The sequence below is a fragment of the Trachypithecus francoisi genome, unplaced genomic scaffold (genome assembly GCF_009764315.1).
Source record: "Trachypithecus francoisi isolate TF-2019V2 unplaced genomic scaffold, Tfra_2.0 Lachesis_group8, whole genome shotgun sequence".
In the NCBI taxonomy this organism is placed as follows: Eukaryota; Metazoa; Chordata; class Mammalia; order Primates; family Cercopithecidae; genus Trachypithecus; species Trachypithecus francoisi.
Window position 1 is genome coordinate 14,335,581 of NW_022681473.1, and position 22,447 is coordinate 14,358,027.

General features: G+C 45.7%; 2 protein-coding genes across 3 annotated transcripts in view; one reads left to right on the plus strand and one right to left on the minus strand.

The window, feature by feature from the left end:
* The first annotated feature begins 984 nt into the window (after nt 1-984).
* On the plus strand, nt 985-5,518 carry MPEG1 (macrophage expressed 1). The gene is given in 4 exon segments (XM_033207442.1): nt 985-1,235; nt 1,237-1,327; nt 1,330-4,091; nt 4,177-5,518. Coding segments are annotated over 3 exon segments (2,148 nt in total). The 5' UTR covers nt 985-1,091; the 3' UTR covers nt 3,243-4,091; nt 4,177-5,518.
* A 341-nt stretch (nt 5,519-5,859) lies between these two features.
* The window catches only part of DTX4 (deltex E3 ubiquitin ligase 4), a 36,067-nt gene continuing 19,479 nt past the window's right edge, over nt 5,860-22,447 (minus strand). The window contains exons 6-9 of one of the 2 annotated variants that reach the window (XM_033207443.1): nt 21,768-21,920; nt 18,635-18,796; nt 14,210-14,299; nt 5,860-9,304 (exon numbers count right to left, since the gene is read on the minus strand). In XM_033207443.1, the coding sequence (XP_033063334.1) occupies nt 9,071-9,304; nt 14,210-14,299; nt 18,635-18,796; nt 21,768-21,920 (639 nt within the window). In that variant the 3' untranslated portion in view covers nt 5,860-9,070. The remainder of the gene's footprint in view (nt 9,305-14,209; nt 14,300-18,634; nt 18,797-21,767; nt 21,921-22,447) is intronic. The other variant, XM_033207444.1, reaches the window with a different exon arrangement.

Genomic DNA, 22,447 nt, shown 5'->3' on the forward strand with positions numbered 1-22,447 from the left:
GATTTTTTAATGATTGCCATTCTAACTGGTGTGAGATGGTATCTCACTGCGGTTTTGATTTGAAAAATACTGAGTAATGAAGAGCCACATTCTTTTTATGCACCTAAACTGAATACACACACTTAGCAAGGAAATGAAAAATTAAAGGTATAACAGGCACCAATTTCATGCAAGATGCACACACAGGGGCTATATAAATGTGTGTACACATACACATATGTTCCTTGGCCCCTGTCTGCCATTGATAATTCAAAATCTAGATAATAGTGTGGTTTTGTCTTGAATATTTCTACCTGACAGAACACAGGTCAGTACGGGGGCCCCTCGCTCTCACTCTGAATGCTTAGGACAATGCAAACTGGGGTGTTTCAGCATATTTTAACAGAGTCCTTTTCAGGCCTTGTCAGCTCTGCCCCAGATAATGTCATCCCCTAAGGCAGAACTATTAGGGCTTATAACAATGAAACCTACAGGACAAGTGTCCAAGAGTTTCACTCCTCTCTTTTGTGGAAACAGCCTCCACCCCCAGGAAAATGGGGAACCGGGTTGGCCTTGACTTACAGCTTGCATGGGTATGGTGGAGGCAGGCTGTTTCAGTAAGGATGATGTTGTCATTTGCCTCTGTGTTTCCAGTAAAAGGAAACTGGAATTGGAGTCCCAGGAAACAGCAATCAGGGGAAATGTAAAATATCAAGCCCAAGAGAGTGAGAAAAAAGAAAAGACAACCTTTCTGGTGGCAGAAGTAGTAGGGTGTGGTGGGGTCACACTTTTTCTAAGCGCACACCCCTGCAGCAGAGTAACCAGCCAGGGCTGGGGGAAAATTAGGATAGTTAACTCTTGGGAAAGTAGGGCTGTGTTTGCATGTGTGGCGTGGCATAAATTTTTCAAAGTCCTGATGGACTTTCGTATTCTAACCAACTCTCATTTCCTTATTTTGCAATTAGATTAGCTTAAAGAGAAACTGGTAGCTTTTGGAAAACTGTTGAATTTTGGAGAACTGTTTCCACAGCTGCTTTCTTTTTCTCCATTTAGTTTGCCTGAAGCTTGCTGGCCGCTGTGTAGGCTCCTGTGTGACTGGGGCTGTCTGAGCCATGAACAGCTTCAGGGCTGCCATCTTTTTCTGGACAGTGGCAGCATGGGCTACATCAGGCAAGCCTTTGGGAGAGACAGATGAAGCTGGAGTTCAAAAATGCAAGGATGCCTTGAAACTGCCTGTCCTGGAAGTCCTACCTGGAGGGGGGCTGGGACAATCTGCAGAATGTGGATATGGGATGGGTGATGGACTTGACTTACACCAACTGCAGGACAACTGAGGATGGACAGCATATCACCCCGATGAAATCTTCACCATTCCCCAGAAACAGAGCAACCTGGAGATGAACTCAGAAATCCTGGAATCTTAGGTTAATTACCAGAGCAGCACCTCCTACTCCATCAACACAGATCTCTCACTTTATTCCAAAGTCAATGGCAAGTTCTCTGCTGAGTTCCAGAGGATGAAGACCCTCCAAGTGAAGGACCAAGCTATAACTACCCGAGTTCAGGTAAGAAACCTCATCTACACAGTCAAAATCAACCCAACTGTAGCGCTAAGCTCAGGTTTCAGGAAGGAGCTCCTTGACATCTCTGACCGTCTAGAGAACAACCAGACGAGGATGGCCACCTACCTGGCAGAACTCCTGGTCCTCAACTATGGCACCCATGTCATCACCAGTGTCGACGCTGGGGCTGCTCTTATTCAGGAGGACCACATCAAGACCTCCTTCCTCCAAGACAGCCAGAGCAGTCGTAGTGCCGTGACTGCCTCTGCTGGACTTGCCTTCCAAAACACCGTGAACTTCAAATTTGAGGAAAACTATACGTTGCAGAATATCCTCACCGAAGGCTACCTCTCAAACCGAACCAACTCCAGGGTGCAGAGCATCGGAGGGGTTCCTTTTTACCCAGGCATCACCCTCCAGGTCTGGCAGCAGGGTATCACCAACCACCTGGTGGCCATCGACCGCTCTGGCCTGCCGCTGCATTTCTTCATCAACCCCAGCATGTTGCCTGACTTGCCAGGCCCCCTGGTGAGGAAGGTGTCAAAGACGGTGGAAACTGCTGTGAAGCGATATTACACATTCAACACCTACCCTGGCTGCACAGATCTCAATTCTCCCAACTTCAATTTTCAGGCCAACATAGATGATGGCTCCTGCGAGGGGAAAATGACCAACTTCTCTTTCGGTGGGGTTTATCAGGAATGCACTCAGCTCTCAGGGAGTAGGGATGTCCTCCTCTGCCAAAAGTTGGAGCAGAAGAATCCACTTACTGGTGATTTCTCCTGCCCCTCTGATTACTCCCCAGTGCACTTGCTATCCCAGATCCACGAGGAGGGTTACAACCACCTGGAGTGTCATCGAAAGTGCACTCTCCTTGTTTTCTGCAAGACCGTGTGTGAAGATGTGTTCCAGGTGGCAAAGGCTGAATTTAGGGCTTTTTGGTGTGTGGCCAGTAGCCAAGTACCTGAGAACTCAGGACTGCTTTTCGGAGGCCTCTTCAGCAGCAAGAGCATAAACCCCATGACAAATGCACAGTCATGCCCAGCTGGCTACTTTCCACTGAGACTCTTTGAAAACCTCAAGGTCTGCGTTTCTCAGGACTATGAGCTGGGAAGCAGGTTTGCGGTCCCCTTTGGTGGGTTCTTTAGCTGCACAGTTGGGAACCCCCTGGTAGATCCTGCTATATCTAGAGATTTAGAGGCACCATCTCTGAAAAAGTGCCCTGGGGGCTTCAGCCAGCACCTAGCCCTCATCAGCGACGGATGCCAAGTGTCCTACTGTGTCAAATCCGGGCTTTTTACAGGAGGGTCCCTGCCGCCTGCCAGGCTCCCACCTTTCACCCGGCCACCCCTCATGAGTCAGGCTGCCACCAATACTGTCATAGTGACCAATTCTGAGAATGCGAGATCCTGGATTAAAGACTCCCAGACCCACCAGTGGAGGCTGGGAGAGCCGATAGAGCTGCGGAGGGCCATGAATGTCATCCATGGGAATGGTGGTGGTCTGTCAGGAGGGGCTGCAGCTGGGGTCACAGTGGGGGTCACCACCATTCTGGCTCTTGTTATCACCCTGGCCATCTACGGCACCCGGAAGTTCAAGAAGAAAGCATATCAGGAAATTGAGGAAAGGCAGAGTTTGGTTCCAGGCACTGCAGCAACTGGAGACACGCCTGACGAAGAGCAGGGGTGGAGTCCAGCTTAAATCTCTCCCCGAAAATGGTTTCTCTCATCTCCAGTGTGGTCACTGCTGACCACTCTGTTTTCCTAAACATTGAAATGGCATGTGCAACCAAAAGTAGGTATATTTGTGACTTCTTGTTTAAGTCTCTGGGCCAGGAAATTCACACTGTTACATGGATAAGGGTGGGACTGGGGAGAGGGAACAGTTGGGAGTAGAAGCAAAAGCCATTCTGGGACTAACATAGGAAGCAGATGTCCTTTCCCAGTGTGTGTCGCTGTCTTCACCTGAAGGCATTTGTGTAAAAATAGAGGAGGGAGAATGCTAACATTTGGATTTGGAAGCCATGAATTTACTCTGACGTTTGCAGTTGTTTCCAATTTGTGAGCTCTGAGAGTTTCTGCCTGTAACAACTACCCTCCCTTTATTTTGATTTTTAAAAAGCTGTCTGAATTTCACACTCTTAGAGTCCCGAAAAGACACAAGTCTTGATTGGTTACTGCTTTTTAACTGTGAGGGCGCTACGTTGACAGACTGTTATCTACTCGGAGTCACCTCAAACATCTGAAAAGAAAGATGTTGCCTGTGCCGATTCCACTTTCTCCAGCTGCCCCTTGATGAACACTCCCTTACACCAGACCACTCTGGGACTTCTGACTGGTGTCATCAAGTCCTCAGAAAATATTTTAACTTGTAAACTTCTATGAGTGGGTCAAAGAGGAAGGGATGATTTGGAGACAAGGAGTAATGAAAGATGGGTAAAAACTGAAAAAAATTCTGGTGCTGAGTACTACCGCTTCATCTTCCACGGATGGTCATTACCTTTCCTGTCCTGTTACATGAACACACACACACACACACATACACACACACATGCACCCCACATTTCAGTAATTCTGCATTGTTCTAGGTCCTTACGTTTCTTGTCCGTTATATGAACACACACACACATGCACACACACACACACACACAAACACCCCACATTTCAATAAGTCTGCATTGTTCTGGGTCCTTACTATTCCTGTCCTCCTGTTATATGAACACACACACACACACACACACACACACACTCCACATTTCAATAAGTCTGCATTGTTCTGGGGGTAAAACAGGCAGGAAGTTAAAGTAAGACCACATTTAAGTATTACTTACTCTGTAGAATCAAAACAGAGTAGTTAACACCAATTATGCAAGCTACTTTTTTTTTTCCAGCAGAAAGGGAACTGACATGATCAAATCCATGTTTTCAAATGAACTGAAAAAGGCATCCAGCACCACTTGCAACACATTTATTTCAGTTCCAGGCTGACAGCCCTGGGGCATCTAGCAGGATGCATAATTGTCATCTGGCAATAGTTGGGACTTTGCTCAATGTTAATACCAATCTCTCCTGATTGCAATTACCTCCACTACTTTCATGATCCCCCTACAATATTTTTTTAAATACTATATTCATTCACTGAATCAAATGTCATTAATGAATTATCTTCTGTGGAGGATGACTATTCTCTTTGTTAATGTTCACAATCAAAATCTTGGGCGGAGAAGAGGCCCTTCACCAAGGAGTTTGAAGTATCACAGCGTGTGGGAAGGTGGGAACCAGGATCCTCATTCATTTCTAACTGAGACACAGAGAAGTGAGTCCCAGAATTTGAGCCCTGCTCTCCTGACTGCCCAGCCAGGGACACTGATTTCTTTAATCTCTTCACTTAATCCTGCCTCTTAAGCATTAAAACATTCTCCTAAACCTCTGAGTGTTTTGTGGGTTCTGGGTGTTTTGTACATTTTAGCCAAGTTAACCACTTGTCTGCAAATACTGACTTTCCTATGAATTCTTTGAAGATTATTGAGTCAGAAAGGAAAACTATAGCCCCAAATTCCCAGGCTTTTAATGCGCTGTGTATTGAAATGAAAAGTTCCTTACACACTTATATTCCTATCAACAAGATTGCACATAAATATGCATTAAAATATGTACTAAGGAACTCTCTGTCCAACAGCTCAAGCATGTGAAGTTAGAACATGGGAGTCTGCCGGTTGCATTCATCAAATCATTTTGCAGAGTCTGATCCCTGATGGAAGAGCTCACAGGCTCTGCCTTCCAAGTCCTGGGTTCCTAACTGGTGGTCTTAGGCTGGGGTCTGCGGGGAGACCAACCTTGGCTTTCAAGAAAACCTCATCCCATGGACTATCAGAAATAGACACAGATTTGGGTGACAAAGGTGGCTCTGCATTTGCATTTTATTTTTGTGTTCTTGTCAGTTTGGGGATGATTAACATTAAACATTTATTTGAGAAACAACAGCCTGTAAACCATTTAAACACATACTATATTGTAGTCAGGCAAAGGGACCTTTAAAAGTGAATATTCGTGATTTTAAAAGTGTTTTTTTCTCCCACACATTCACTTACTCATTTTCCCGGCCATGTGGTCTGTTCCTTTAGTCGCAGGAAGAGTCTAGCCAGGTCAAATGTGTGGGTGGGTAATATGTGGAAAATTTGTTTTTAAGTGGTGGGGGAGGGGCTTCCCCCATCCAGTGGAAGGGCTTGTGGTTGCTCACAGACTCAGAGAGGTAACCCAAATCCCTCACAGATACGTGCACTAATCTACAAAAAGCAGAAGGCCAACAACAGCAACAATTTTGTGGTTGTTCATTTGCCATTTATTGTTCTGCACAGACACCTCATGAGCACCAGGTGGCGGTGTCCTCTCTCAGAGCAACACCAAAGACTTCAAAACACTCCAGTTACAAACAGAACAATTCACTTAGGACATTCACCTGCCTCTCCCAGAACCCCCAATCTAATGCCGGGGACCACAGAGAAGGAAATGGGTCAGGGGTCCTTTCTTGTACCACATGAGCCTTCCCCCAGTTTTCTCATGCATACAACAGTGCATCACCAAGATGAGTACTTTTGACCAAGTATAAAACCACAGAGACGACCAAATTTTAGAAAAAGGGGAAGAGAATGAAAACACAAAGGCACCACAGCCACAAATACACACTTAACCTTTTAGGGGATGAGCATCTGATGAGGTTTGTCTCCAATCCAATTCGTCATCCCTGGAGACTCTGGAAGGGAGAAACTAGGCTGCTGGTGCTAAGACCATGAAAGGGAAGGCATGGAATCCCCTACTTGGGCCGGGAGAACACAGCAGGGGTTCTGGTGGGAAAACACTCTGTGTTAAGGTAGTGGGTGCACAGGGCTCGGCTGGCAGGGTTCTCACTGAAATCTAGACCGCACCTTTCCAGGTTGGCACAAGAGAAAGGGCAGAGGAATGCTCCCTGCCTTGCCTGGCACAGTGTTAGAAAGGAAATTCAAGATCCCTACTGCCCAGAAAGCCACACAAGTACAGCACGAGAATGAGGTAGCCCCTACTGAGCATCTGCAGGGAGGACAAGAAATTGGGCACAGATGTAATCAAAAGCCCAGGGGAAAAGGCTTGAAGGTATGAAGACGACCTCTCCAAGTGATACTGCCACGTGCACAGCGGCTCCCTTTCCATCTTGAGTCCTCTTCCTTCTGCTCCTGGCCACCTCCTTCCCCACCTATACCTTCTTCTCCCTGATGTGGGGAAACTGATCTCTCCCCACTGCCTAATTCCATTGTGAAAGTCTGTCTTCTTTTCTTCCCCGCCTCCTACTGCCTCGTCGTGTCTTTCTTCCCAAGAACCCTCAGCCTATTTCTGCATCCTTGCAGCCAAGAAGCTCAGCAGATACTTGAGCAGTGTGCTGAAGGCAGAGACGGCATGAGGCTCTCCAAGTAATCTCTGGCACATGGTAACTTGACAAAGGGCATGGGTGTGACATTAAACACCGCAGGGATGTCTCTTCCATTTAGTTCAGGGGGTTCCTTCCTGACTATGGCAGGAAATTGCCCTGTGGTGCAGTAAGCTCGGGACCAGTCTCCTGGTCTGCTGGTGAGATATAATGGCTGCCTGCTGACAGGAGACACAGGGACAAGGATGGCAGAACAATTCCTCCCATCAGCGCTCCCTCTGGTGGAGCTGATCAACATCCCTGTAGCCATTTGGAAAGAGAGCAAAGGCTCAGCACCAGCACATCCACAGAACTGGGTGACAGGCAGGTGAATCGACTATCCACACCCACGTCAAAATGGCTGGAGGCCTAACAGCAAGCAGCTATGGTGCTGGCTTTTATGAAAGCCTGGCCTCCAGTTCCCATCAAAGTACCATTTTTGAAGGTTTTCTTGTTTCCATTTTTCTAGCATCAAAAACCTTCCAAATATTATGAAATATATATGCTTATATATATATATACGTCAAACCCCCAAAACATGAGGTATATAAATTCAAATTAGTATCCAGAGGAACTTCCCCCAAACACATAGTTCAAAGAACCCACTTTCAAAGGGGGAATTCGGTTTCCCTTTTTGATCCCCCCTTTTCTCCTCCCTGGCCCCCAATTCATTCCTTACTGGGAGCCAAAGGCAATAAGAATGTTGGGGAGGAGACAGGGTCTTGGGACACAACCAAGATGCAGATTGGACCAGACAGTACCGTGGTCCCATCCCCATTAGGAATGAGCTAAAGAGGTTCTCTCCCTGCTATAAGTCAATCTACCATAGATGAGGGAGATGAGGGACCCAGCAGCTCTGGGCTCTGATTAGCAAATTTGCATGGAAACAGATTGAAGCCTTCATAGAAACAAGACTGGAGGGAGATGGGCTCTGCTCCAATCTTGAAAAGAAATATAAAAGGATGAATCCAACCCTCACCTCACGGCATCTCCCCAGGCACAGTTCTGTCTCCATTGGGGTTTCGGTTCTCTGTGGGATAGGTTGGCAACAGGTGAGGAACATCAAAAGACCACAGCCTGGCTGTTGGAGCCCCATCAGAACTGGGGTTTGGCATCTTGCAAAACAGAGTGCAGGGAAATGACGGGCCTTCCCATCAAGCTGGCCCAGAGATGCACACACGCCCCCTCCCCCCGCCCCACACACGCATGCACAGACACAGAGGGCACAGAGCCCAGCATGGGCTCCACTCACAGTGACTTGATGAAACTCATGGAATCTTTGAGCTGGTCTAGAATGAGTTGGGAAGAAGGCTGTGGGCTCCTCTCCCTGAGGACAGTTCAGATGCTCAGTGGGATGCAGGCTCTGGTTTGATCAGAGAGGGGCTAGAAACAGCATCATGGGATGCTACCCCAAAGAGGAACCCCAGAGTCCATCCATCCACATGAGAGAACCAGATGCCTCTTTGGACAGGTGAGAGCTGTGAGGAGGAGAGGAGGGCCCAGAGAAGCCAAGGACTGTGATGAGAGCGGAATGTGCTCCCAGAGGCGTTTCCTTCTCTGACCCTCTTGGGAAGGAGTGCTTCCTCGCTCTACACCAAGGCATCCATTTCTGAAGTCACAGCAGTTTAGCAGTTCACCCCTTTGCCCCCCCTAACCTTGCACAGTGAGAGCTCCCTGGCTCCAGCAGAGGGAGAATAGCAGAAACTCCACTCTCAAAGCAGAGTGGAAGTAGCAAGAAGCCGGCTGAGGCCCAGGCACTGCCCATACGCCAGGTGTGTTGACCATGCCCCTACTTGGGAGGTGGGGTAGGGAGGGGATTCTTGCCTACCCAGCACCAAAAACTCCATGGGAACAGACCCAGGATGGCCCTCATCCCCTCTCCCTTTGTGTTGGATAAGGTTTATGAATGATGTCACTATATTCAGTCTGGCTCCAGCTGTGATTGGGAGGGATGAGGGGTGGACACAGGGCAGGAGGGGAAGATAGAAAGTTGGGAGGGCAGGACACCAACTTCTTCTACATTGACTCACTCTCCTCACTTCCTGTCCTGCAGTCCCCACGGCCCCTCCCACCTCAAAGCTTTTCTGGCCTCAGTCCTTCTCCTGGGCAGTGCTGTCCTCAGAGATGCCCTGGGCAGCCAGTTCAGCCAGCACATTATCCAGGTAATTGGCATCTGGGTAGCCATGGCCAGTGAGATTAGAGCCAAACTCTGTCTTGTGGTGGACCTCATTCCAGATGACGGTATCTGACTCCCCCGTGGTGCTGGAGGTGCCAATGGCAAAAATGAGGCGGCGATCCCAGGCCACGAGCAGCAGCTTCAGAACCTAGAGGGACGAAGTGGGTTATGAAAAGCAGACATTAATTGGCAGTCAAAGACTATCCCTTGGATGGTAGAGAATCCTCCCAAGGGCCCCATCCCTTCCTGCATCATGATACCCTAAGCGCCCAGGGGAAAGAAAGAGATTTGGACTTGGAGTTTGGGAGCTACAGGCTGAGTCCCGGCTCTGTCACTGAATAACTGTGTGACCTTGGAGAAGTTATAGCACCTCTCTGAACATTAATTTTCTTATTTATGAAATGGCAATGGTACAATCTGCCTCTAAATGTTGTGAACATCTTACTGTACACTACATGAAAAGTATTTTCACACCAGTGCCCACAGCGCGCTAATTGATAAACGTTATCTGCCAACATAACAGCTGCATTTTCAAAGATAGGATCTAGGAGTTGAAGGCGCTTATGATCTGAGAACTTCTGAAGCTATGCCCTTCATTACCACCACCACTACCTCAATGTAGTATTAATTTACCCAAAGCTGAAGTTGTGCAATATTTCTCTAGTGACATCTTGGAGCACTTTGACTTTCTCGAGGTGAGAAAACTGAGGCTCAAAGAAAGTTCTGGGGCTTGCAGAATGTTCTAACTCAGTTAAATTTAAAAAATGTTTGTTGAGCAAGACCAATGCCTAATGCCCTGTTCCAGGCCTTGGTCAGAGTAGTGTCCAGCATGAAGAAAAAGCATCCAATGCAAATGTCTTGGGTTCAAAACTGAACTACTGTAAACATGGTATGGGCTGGAGGAGAGGAAACCATAATAGTATTAGTAATAAAAGCAGACATTAGAAATATGAGCTGCTATTTCCTGAGTGCTTACTTTCTAAGTGCTGGGCATTGGGACATGTAATCGTTATATATAATCAGAGGATATAGGTATGGCCATGTGCCACACATAGTGACATTGTGGTCAATGACTGAACACATATATGATGGTGATCTCACAAGATTACAATAGAGATGAGAAATTCCTACTGCCCTAGTACTTACTATACTGTACTTTTAATCATGATTGTAGAGTGCACTCCTACTTATTTACAAAAAGAAAAGCTAACTGTAAAACAGCCTCAGGTAGTTTCTTCAGGAGGTATTCCAGAAGAAGGCATTCTTATCATAAGAGATGGCAGTTCCATTCCTGTTACTGTCCCCAAGGCCTTCCAGCGGGATAAGATATGGGGGTGGAAGACAGTGATGCTGATGATTCTGCCCTGAGTAGCTCAAGGTTCACGTATTCATTTTAAACAAAAAGTTTCAAAAGTAAAAAAAAAAAAAAAATAAAGTTTTAAAAATAAAAGCTTTTAAAATAAGGATTAAATATTTTTCTACAGCTGTACAATGTGTGTTTTAAGCTGTGTTGTTACAAACAACTCAAAAGTTAAAAAAAGTAAAAGGTTTCTAAATGGAGAAGTCACAATAAGCTAAGGTTAGTTTATTGTTGAAGAAAGAAAAGTAGTTGTATATAAATTTAGTGTAGTTTAAGTGTACAGTGTTTATAAAGTCTTTAGTCGTGTACGGCAATGTCCTAGGCCTTCATATTCACTCACAGATTCATCCAAAACTACTTCCAGTCCTGCAGGTCCCATTCATGGTAAGTGCCCTATACAGATACAGCACTTTTATCTTTTATACTGTATTTTTACTATAAGTCTTCAATGTTTAGATTCACAAATACTTACCATTATACAACTACCTATAGTATTCAATAAAATAACATGGTGTACAGGTCTGTAGCCTAGGAGCAATAGGCTATACCATATTGCCTACCTGTGTAATAGGCTATTCCATCTAGTTTTGTGTGAGTACGCTCTATGATGTTTGTATGATGTTGAAGCTGTCTAGTAATAATGATATCCATGCCATTAAATGACAGAAAACTGGACTCTCATTATCCCTCTCAGGAAACAGAGGCTCAAAAGGTAAAAGACTTGCCTTGGTCTTATAGCTAGTAAGTGGCTGGGGGCAGTGGTTAAGGGATTGATTTCAGGACTGCCTGACTCCATAGCCCATGGTCTGAATCACCACTCTGTTGACTCTCAGGTGGGAATCAGTCTAGAATTCATGGAGGAGGTTGCTTCTGAGCTGAGTAGTAAAGGAAGGGAAGGATTTGGGGTATATTAATAGAGAAGGATGTGCAGACCTAGTAAACAAATATAAACCCAAGGCATGGATAAATTACAATTGCTGTCACCGTGCTGTGCATTTTACAAATGATATTTTCATTTAATTTTTCCAACATCCTGTCCATACAGATGGAAATTATCACCACTGTTTCACAGATTAGGAAACTGAGACTTCAAGACATGAAGCCAACCAGTTCCCACAGCTAGTAAATGGCAGAAATGGGACTTGAACCCAGGCTGGTCTGGCTCCAAAGCCCATCCTCTAATTATACCTCAATCTACAATGAAGTCCAATGTTAGGTTCCTGGAACAGCAGATGTGAAGGATAAGGATGAGAAATTGGTGTGAGGAGAAGGTTTAACTCACACTGTAGTAGGTCTTATATGTCAAGCTGAGAAGACTGCACTTTGTTGTTTCTTTGTTTTATTTCTTTTACACACAAAAAGCTTGATTCTAGACACTGTTTGAGATAACTAACCTGGTAGCAGGTAAAAGATGAAGAAGTCTTATCTATGTTGGCAGTGGCAGGGTTAGGAGTCTAGTGGTTTGGAAGGCAGTGAGTGCAGGGAGGAACGAGCTAAATAGATGCGGTGGATAAGAACAGGTGGATAAGAACAGGTTCATGTGCCCATCTGGGTACCAGGAACTCTGAGTATGTCATTAACATAAAGAGGGAGGCCTGGAAGAAAAGCAGCTCTTGGCAACAGGATTCTAGTTTTAACTGCAGGGCTTTACAGTAGAGACATTTCGCCAAGAGTTGGGATGTAGCTCCAGGGCTCAAGCACAGAAATCAGGCTCTTCAAAGTAAACAGTATCAGGGATGGTCCTCACCCCTAATCTGGGGACACTGCACTCGCACGTCTTCTCTGTGTGGTTGTCTATTTCTTCAAAAATACCTGCTTCCCACCTGTAGGGGGAGACCATATCCAGACCCTTTGACATGAAACTCAAAGGGCCTCCCTGTAGAAAGGTCACCGTCGCACCGCTTATTTGGCTTGCCCAGGACTTGTTGGGGCCTGTGAAGGGTGAGTGGAAGTAACAAGCATCCAGGAGTTCTAAATGGGATTACACACTTCCACTTGGGTTCTCTGTCTGTCCTCTGTCCCCTCCATGGGAAGGGCATGGACCACAGAAGGGCTGCTCCTTCCACCTGGGCTCCAGAACAGGAAGACACATGGAGCCGACTGAAGCTGCTGCTACGGTCTGAATATATGTCCTCACCAAATTGCTGTGTTGAAATCCTCACCCTCAAGGTGACAGTATTAGAAGGTGGGTCCTTGGAGAGGTGATTCGGTAAGGACAGCAGAACCCTAAATGGATGACATTAGTGCCCTTATAAAAGAAGCCCCAGAGAAACCCCTTGCCCCCTTCTACCATGTGGGGACACAGTGAGAAGGCACCATTTACAAACCAGGATGGGTTCATATGAACAAGTCCTAGCCAGACACTAAATCCACCAGTGCCTTGATCTTGGACTTCTCAGGCTCCAGAATTGTGAGACATAAGTGTCTCTTGTTTATAAGCCACCCCGTGTATGGCACTACGTTACAGCAGCCAGAACAGACTAAGACACTGACCCACAGCAACAACATAGCCATAGCTGCTGACATGCAAAGTGCATGACAAATAAACACTTGGTGAAGTAAGCTGCGGAAATTTGGAGAGAAAGCTCACTAAAATACATCTTGTCCAATATTCCCCCCAGTACTCCCTTTAGATCAATGGTTCCTACTCCTTTTGAAATCAGGAAAGATTTTGAAAATCCAACAATTTTCTGGCCTCATCCGTAGAAATACAAACATACATTTTTTATTCGGATTTTAGAGTTCATAGAACCACGGAGGCCTAATCATGAATCACTAGGAATCCAGAAATCCAATGATTGTTTTCTCTGCCCTGTTGGGAAAAATTCAAATGATATGAAAGTACATAAAAAGAAAATAATCTACATATTAAGATCCCTATCCCAGACCAGTGTTTCTCAAGCTTTAATGTGTTGTCAGATCAGCTACGCATCTCGTTAAGATGAAGTGGCTTCTAGTTCTGTGTTTCTATCAAGCTCCCACGTGGTGCCACTGGTGCTGGTTCCAGGACCAGCTTTTAAGCAGCAGGACTCTCGACACAGGATCTTAAAATAGATAAAGTATTGCCAGTAATACCCTAGAGAGGAAACAAACTGATACGGTCTGGCTGTGACCCCACCCAAACCTCATCTTGAATTGTAGCTCCCATAATTCCCACATGCTGTGGGAGGGACCCAGTGAGAGAGAATTGAATCATGGGGGTGGTTTCCGCCATACTGTTCTCGTGGTAGTGAGTAAGTGTCACAAGATCTGATGGTTTTATAAGGGGTTTCCCCTTTCACTTGGCCCTCATTCTCTCTTGACTGCCACCATGTAAGAGTTGCCTTTCATCTTCTGCCACGATTGTGAGGACTTCCCTGCCACGTGGAACTGTGAGTCAATTAAACCTCTTTCCTTCATAAATCACCCAGTTTCATTTATGTCTTTATTAGCAGCGTGAGAACAGGCTAATACACAAACTAAATGTCCCACTCCCACCCGCCTGCAAAAAAGAAAAAAAAAAATTCGAATCGTAGCCACCCCACCTATGGTTGACTCAAACTTGACCTTGCTACTATGTGCATCTAGAGTTAAAAGAGACACAGTTCTGTTTGGTCTGTGCATTGTAAGAAGTAAAATTTTAGGCCTTGATATAAAAGTAAACTGCCCAATCTATTCTAAAACCTAGTTCTGTGTGGAAACCTCCAGTCTTACTTTTCTCCCTTTCTCGCTGTCCGGAAGGTAACAATGTCGTGGGAAGCCTCGGGCGCTGAAACTCTTCCCAGGATTCGGGTGTTCTGGTCCCTGAAAGCAGAAAGCAAGCAAGCAAATGGCATTTTTCAAAATATTTCTGATAAGAGGCGGGTTAGGCTGTGAATAATTTCAATAATAATGATAATAATAATTCCCACAGCGCCTCAAGAGAGAACAGACCTGGAAAGCACTGTGAGTGGTCATTTAACACATGTTTCTGTGTCCTTAGACCTGGGTTTGGATGCAGAGCTGCTACCTCCCACCGTGTTAGCTGGAACCCTCTCTTGGGGCTTTTGTTCCCCATCTCTCTAACAGGAAAGATGCAGAGTCGTCCTTCCCTTATGGGGGCTGTTATAAATGTTAAGTGAGCAGTGTGCCTGATAAGTAGTAAGGGCTCAGTAAATGTTTAACATCATTGTCCATCATCTTCATCATCTATTGTCTTAGAAAAGAAGAAATCTGCAGTGCAGAGAAGATAAGTGGCTTCTGTAACATTAGCGGCTTTGCTAAAACTGAAGCCCAGATTTCCTGAGGCACACTCTGGATTTTTAACTACACAGAATAAAGAAAGTGCCTCCAAGCTACCAAGCATGCCAAGAGAATTTTCTGAATGATTCTTGTGGATTTTCTCTTTTGTCCTTATGGGTTTTTGTTTGTTTTCTTCTTTGACAATAGGAATTGGGATGATCAGGACTAAAAATCTTCTAACAGCATTTCAGCTATTGCCACCCAATACCCTATTAAGTAGGCAGTCTCAGGCCACTGGATGAGAAAGAAACTGAAGAACAATTGAGTGAGAACAGGTTTCCTAATCAGTGCTCAGAATGGGTCCACAGGCCCCTTTGAGAAGCTCATGAAAAGCGGCAAATTTTCTCCTGGTAACAATGACCAAATCTCTCCCTCCCCATACAAAGGTTTGTCTATGATTTCTGAGCATGCTTGACCCCCTCAGGGATGGAACCCTCTTTAAAAATCCCTTCTAGATTCAACCAGTATAAAACTGATACTTCCATGCTCTCACGTACATGATCAGCAAATATGCCCTGCCTGAATAAATGAATGAGTGTGGAAGAACAAATGAATGAAAAAAAGAAAGAAAAAAACCCAGATTTTTCTTTCTCTCTTATTATGGACCATGGTTCCAAAATGATAAGAAATTCTGTGGTTTTCCATTTTCTTAAATAGTTAACCTGATTCAAGATCACCTGTGGTTTGACACAGTAAATGCAATGGGGTCTCAGAGAAGGGAGAGGTCACCGTGAGCTGAAAGAAGCAACAACACCTTCTTGGAGATGCAGAATGCAGCATTTATGAATTTTACATTCATAGGAAATCACTACAAATTTACAACCTTCCCATGGCCCCGGCTGTTTCTAAATCAAGTTGCCTGACTGAAAGGCCAATTTTAACCATGGCTCTGACTGCTCCTGATCTGCCTGGGACTGTCGCTTGTGTGGCCAACTTAGACGCTTGCCTGGCACTGACCCAACACGGCTGTGCCCTCCCAGCTCGTTGCTAAGTGGAGCAGTCACGACTCTGCCTCAGCCCAACCCAGAGTTTCTCCCCAAGGGAATGGTTCTCTGCAGTGAATGCAGAGCTTGAAGGCCTCCACTCCTCACAGAGGCGCATGCCTGTGTGGTCCCTGGAAACTTGAGTGACATGGCATTGAGTGTCCTGCTACTTACACTGCAGGATGCATGTAGATCCTAACAGTGGAGAGCTGCATTTCCCTTGATACGAGCTTGGGTTTTTCAGGAGGAGCCACCACGGCACCCGTCAAGGCAGCAGGCGCCACCTCTAACCCCTAGTGCGGGCTCTCTGCTCTTTAATCCTGGAGGAAATGGTAGCCCCACGTTTGTCTTTGCAAGCTTCGGTCTGTTCTTCTGCTCACCAGACCATTGGCTGTTTCTCCCAAGTCCTGTTTTTTTCATTCATGTCTGTATCACCTTGACTCACTGCCTCTGAGACACTTGAGAAGTCTCACCTGACTCCATGTCCAACCATATCTCTCTCTTCCTTATCCTGGCCTTCCCTGGTTCGAGCCTCATTCCTAGGGCCTGGACTGTGGCATTGGTCTTTTAATTGGTCTCGTTCCCTCTGGCCATCCCCGACTCTTTTGCCTGACTAGCCTTCCTAGAGCATAATTCCAATCACACAGTGGTTCATACTCCTAATTGCACACCCAATAGCTGTTGAGTAAAATCCATGACTCCCGCCCTGGTATTCAACGCCGTCTATGATCTGGATGCAACCTCCCTCACGGCCTAGTCTTCTCCCTGCACCTCCTTCATGCTTCCTCCCTCTACTTCCTTGCAAGTCTTGAGCCTCCTTCATGCTTCCTCCCTGTACTTCCTTGCAAGTCTTGAGCCCCAAATTAAACCCTTCCTTCTTGTCCTTTGATACTCACATTTTTCCTCTACAACCCTCTTACCTCCTCCCACTAAAAACATTCTCCTCCATTTCTTCATGTCTTTCTAGACTCAAGTAGAGAATTCCCTGCACTAGAAAGTCTCCTCTGACCCTCCCAGACAGACAGACATAAGCCCTCCTCTTTACCATGACAAGCAGGACCTAAAATAATGTTGACAACCAGGTGTGGAGCACCTTGGCACTGTGCTCATCCTTCAATACGCATAGACAAACGTTATCTGCCATTCTCACCAAACCTCTGCCAATTGGGCTCCTGGCTGTGCAGGTGAAGAAATCAGGCTCCAAAAGGTCAAGGGCCTGTTGTCTAAAACAGCTGTCCCCAACCATTTTGGCACCAGGTACTGGTTTTGTGGAAGACAACCTTTCTATGGACCAGGGTGGTGGGGGATGGTTTTGGGATGATGTAAGAGCGTTACATTTATTGCGCACTTTCTTTCTATTGTTATCACATTGTAATATATAATAAAGTAATTCTACAACTCACCATAATGAAGAATCAGTGAGAGCCCTGAACTTGTTTCCCTGCAACTAGGTGGTCCCATCTGGGGGTGATGGGAGACAGTGACAGATCATCAGGCATTAGATTCTCATAAGGAGTGTGCAACCTAGATCCCTCGCATGCACAGTTCACAACAGAGTTTGTGCTCCTATGAGAATCTAAGGCTGCCGCTTATCTGGAGAAGGCAGAGCACAGGTGGTATTACTGGCTTACCCACCACTCACCTCCTGCTGTGCAGCCTCTTCTGTGGCCTGAGGGTTGGGAACCCCTAGGCTAAAGGCACCAGCTAATAAAGACTCAGCCAGGAAGTAGAACCCAGTCCGTCGGACTTTGAAGGCCTGTGTTCTCACTTTGTCTACACTGCATCTCAGAGGTTTTATTAGTGATGTACATTTATCTTCCCCTGACTGGCTGGTAAGCCCCTCCAGGAAGAACCACGATTTATTCACTTCTTCTGCCGGCTATCACAACTTCCTGTTTTATTTCCTCCACATCGATGATCGCTATCTGGAAGTACCTTGTTTATTCATTTGTTTCCTTTATGGCCTTCCTGGCCCCATTAGAATAGGGGCTTCAAGGAGCAAGGATTGCGTCTACTTTGCTCATTGCTTCTCCAATGTCTAGAACATGTCTGGACCATAGTCCACACTCACATGTTTGTTAAATAAAAGACAAAATGGAAGAAGAAAACTAGGAGGGAGGAAAAGAGGAATTAATATTTGCTAAAGAAATGCGTACAGTCAATGCCCCAGAACACTCAGAAAAAGCTTCATTGTGTAAAGGAAGGTGCCACATTTGCATTTACTGGCAGGAATAGTGTTCAAATTTGTTCTTCAGGACTGTCTTTCAAAGAATCAAAAGAGGAAAGTAATGCCCACCAAAATCAAAGCCAAGTATAGCTATCACATTACAAGTGCAAATACCGTTTGACAAAGAAATTCCACTTCTGGAAAATTATTCTACAGATATATTCGCATGTGTACAAGGTTATTCATTCCAGCATTATTTGTTGTAGCCAAAGACTGGCAACAATCCATATGCCCATCAAATGGAGACTGCTGAATGCAACTAGTGGTACATTTATACAATGGATGATTACACAGACACAAGAATGAGGAAGCTCTCTCTATACGGATGTGGAAAGATCTACAGACTATATAGTTAACTGAAAAATGCAGGATGCCAAACAGTGTGCCTAAATGGCACTGTTTGTGGAAACAAAAGGGAAGGGTGGATGCAGTTCTCTGTTGCATGTGCACAAAGAATCCTGGAAGGATACATAGGAAAGTCAGAACAATGGTGATGAAGTGAGGGGATGTGGTGTCAGCGGGCGAGGCTGGGTAGATGGGGGACAAGTGTGGGAAGGAGACTCTTCATATGTAACATTTTACCTACAAACATGTAGAACAAGAAAAACCAAGGGCTGAGGGAAAGGCTCACCTGAGAGAAAGGCTCACCTGAATGCCAGGGGGGATGCTGTAGATGATCCGGATGGTTTTGCAGTCTGGGTGGCCAGGCAAGGAGTGGGGGATGAGGTGGTACTCCATCTTCCCTGGAGGTTGGGTGCCTGTCTTCACCCCATAAATGGTCTTGCAGGTTGGACACTGCAAACTCCCATCCTGAGGAGCCAAGGCCAGGAGAGCCAGATTGGGAAACAGTTTTGGTAACAACTTCCCCACCCAGTCCCAACAGGTACCAGAGATAAAGGGCCAGGGGGACAAAGTGTGCCCTAAGGAGTGATAGATCTTAGTTTTTCACCCCCAGCCCAGTCACATAGGCCATTTCTGCTTTCTTCAAAGTAACAGGAGGTAAATTCCACAACTGGTCCCACACTCCACGCTGAGGGATATGTAAGAGAAGCCCCTGTCCCTGAGGAGGGGAGCAGCTCACTAGGGCAGGAGCAGACACAGGGAGTCATTATTCAGCTACTCAGTACCAAATGGGTGGAACGGACAGCAAGACCTGGAGAGCAGCAACTGCCCAGTTCCTGAGCATCAGAATCACCCACAGAGCTTGTTAATCATACAGATGCGTGGGCCCCACGTCAGGTCCACTGAGTAAGAACTGGGAAGCTGCAAAGCGTAGTGGTTCAGGCTGTGAATGCGAAAATCAAGCTGCCTAGACGTAATTCTTAGCTCTGCCATCTGCCTGCTGTGTGACCTTGGACAAATTAATTAACTTCTCTGAGTCTCAGTTTCCCTTATAGGAGAAGGATAAAAAATATCTGTCTCATTGGGTTGTTGAGAGAATTAAATGAGATAATCTATAGGAAGCTTTTAGCAGGTGGTGTATCTAAATGTTATCAGCATTTTTGCAATTTCTGTGGAAAGACTGGTGCTCATACAGGTTTGGAAACTACTGCTATGAAAAGAGAAACTGGCCACTAAGAGCTGGAGTAAGTGAGGATAACTTTAAGAAAACGGTCCTTGAAGAATAGCTATGAATTTGCTTATAAGGATAGATTGTAGAGCCTGCACAAATACCTAGAAGAGAGAATGATGTCAGTAATTATAGTGCTTTAAATCATACTATAAAGAGAGTTTAACATTTCTTGTCTCATTTAGGCCTCAGCTTCTGACACTGGCCTGGAAGAAATTATTAGTCCCTTTTTATAGAGAGGAAAATCGAGGCACAGCAAGATTAAAGGACTTGCTGCTTGTCACGGGGTGGGGTCTGTTTAAACCCCCAGCTTTGCATTGCAACTCAGTGGCTCCATTAGTGGGAAGAGGCAGTTCTGGATGCAGGGGTGTACAGGGTTATGGTCTCACTGCAGGGCCTGGTGAGGTGCTGCCTGGAGGAGGGCCTGGACACCAAATCCTATTCCCAGGCTCGCAAAAAGGAGGGGCGAATAGAAGGAAGGCGCATGGGCTGGGAGCGACGTGTGTAAAATGTGCTGCTATGCAGCTGGGAAGGAAAGCTTGCCAGGACATCCCCATCTCCTCAGGAAGACAGGGATCCTCTGCTGAGCTATTTAGGGACTTCTCCAGTCTACTCACTTAAAGCAATAGCTCGTATTCAGGGTGACTATTCTCTGAAACCAGGCTCCCACTCTCTGCTCTGGCCTTGACTTGCTTCATGACCTAGGGTGAATCACTCCCTTCTTCCTGGGCCCTTTTCTCTCATGTGTTTGATAAAATAAAAACACAAGCTTCAAAGTATTAGTGCAATAGAGAATAAAGCATAGACTCTTGAGAAACCTTTTTGAAAACCCCACGGAAATAAAAGTAGAGTTACCATATTCTTCTTGAATATAGACATCAAATAGGGAACAAATGTGCTAAGGAACCCCTTTAAGCCCAAAAGAACCTCTTGAAATGCAAGATCCCAATGAAACCTTTTAGCCCAGGGTTGGGAAAGTGAGCAAGTGATCCAGATTTGCATCCCCCATCAATGACCGACCACCCACCACTAGAAGCATATCTCTCAGGGACACCAAGAAAGTGCTTTGAGAACTTTTCAATCAAATAGGCTACATGAAGATGAAGGAGAAAATTACAGCCTTTAACACAAAGGTGATATCAATTTGAATAATAATAGCATAACACCCCATAAAGTAGGTATAGTTTTAATCTCCATCTTCCAGATGGAAAATGAAATCTCAAAGAGATTGGAAAACCTTGCCCAAAGTCATTCAGCTAATAAGCCAGGATTCAAGCTCAGATCTCTCACCTCTCTTGCCTCTACTTCTTTCCCACAGTAACAGATGTATAGAACAGACCCTGAAACCCAGACAAACTTCTTGCTTAGTGAGAGGTTGGGAGCTATCAGGGATATCTCAGACTCTCATATAATCTAAGCTTGGCATGAAGAAAGAAGTAGTATTTAAACTCATGGAGATGGGGAGTAAAAGTTATCTCAGGTATAGAAAAGAACATGAGGCAATGACTTAGGAAATGCTCAGACATTGTAAGGAGAGAATTATCACCTATGGAGCCCTCCAGACTCCAAAGAACCAGCTCTAATGAGGAGATACTATTGCATTGTCAGATAATAGTCAAAATAAGCATCCAAAACAGCCTTCCCCTCTTCCAACAGTGGGATTCTAGGGCAGGGATTACCAGGTGTACTTTGGCAACAGTCTTTAGTACCTTTGAAGGGCCAATCAAGGGTATTTTGAAATTGTCCAAAGAGAAGTATAGCTGAAAATCACTATCCCTGGAGAAGAAAGGGTGATTGGGAAACGCATTTACAATGGTATGAACGACTACTCAGCAAGGGTCTAGAGCTGTGAGAAGAACTTCCTTTTCTCTCACTGATGGGAGCACACTTCACCTAGCAATGGGCCATGACAACGGGCCACTCCCCTCAGAACCCTCATGGACAAAAACCTACCCCTCTCTTAGATCTGACACTGAAGATGGAGAGTTAGATAGCACAGCCCAAAAGGGAAGGTGAAGACGGGTCTTACCAGCACCGTAATTTAGTAAAGAACCGATCCTGCTGAGAACAGCCAAGATCCTCACTCTTGCCTAGGGGTAATCGCTAAGATTTCCCAGATCACTTGAGCAAGAGGCCTATAGGGCCTTCACCAGCTTGCTACTCCATAGCCCAGTGGGAAGGGTGGCAGGAGCCCCATAGGCTGGCACTGACCTTGTTTCCATTGTTGTACATGGCGACCAAGCAGTAGATGTGGTAGATGTGGCCGCATCTGGACAGCTTCCCTACCAGGTCAGGTTTTACCGTAGGCTGCGGGCCCTTGTAGCCTGAGGGGGCCGTGAGGCGTTCCATACAGATGGTGCAGTCCTGGAGAGGGAGGAGACACAGCAGAGAGGCCATCAGCTCTCATCCAGCCTGGGAGATTTCCACATGATCTCAGAGGTCAGATGAGCTCTTACCACTTCTCTTCTAAAACGTCCACAAATCAGGGTATATGTGCTTTCTGGAATCTAAACATCGTTTTATCTTATTTTACACAACAACGTCCTGAAATAATTCCTGGTACTGATTAACTTGGGCTCATCATCTAAATTATCATAATCATGAGAGCTATGACAACGCACTGTCCTTCTGTTTCGTCCTCCGATGGCTTATGGAGGAAACAAAGGATGTCGACAAGCCCACTGACGAGCTTTACTTGAGGTGAACTTGTAAAGGAATGTAAAGGAATTGTGTTGTAGCTGTTCCAGAGGGACTGCTATTTAAATAAATGCCCAACAGGGTTTCTAAACCTCAGAACTATTTACATTTTGGGGAGGACAATTATTTGCTGTGAGGACTGTCCTGGGCATTGTAGGGCAGTTAGCACCATCCCTGGCCTCTGCTCTGCTCAC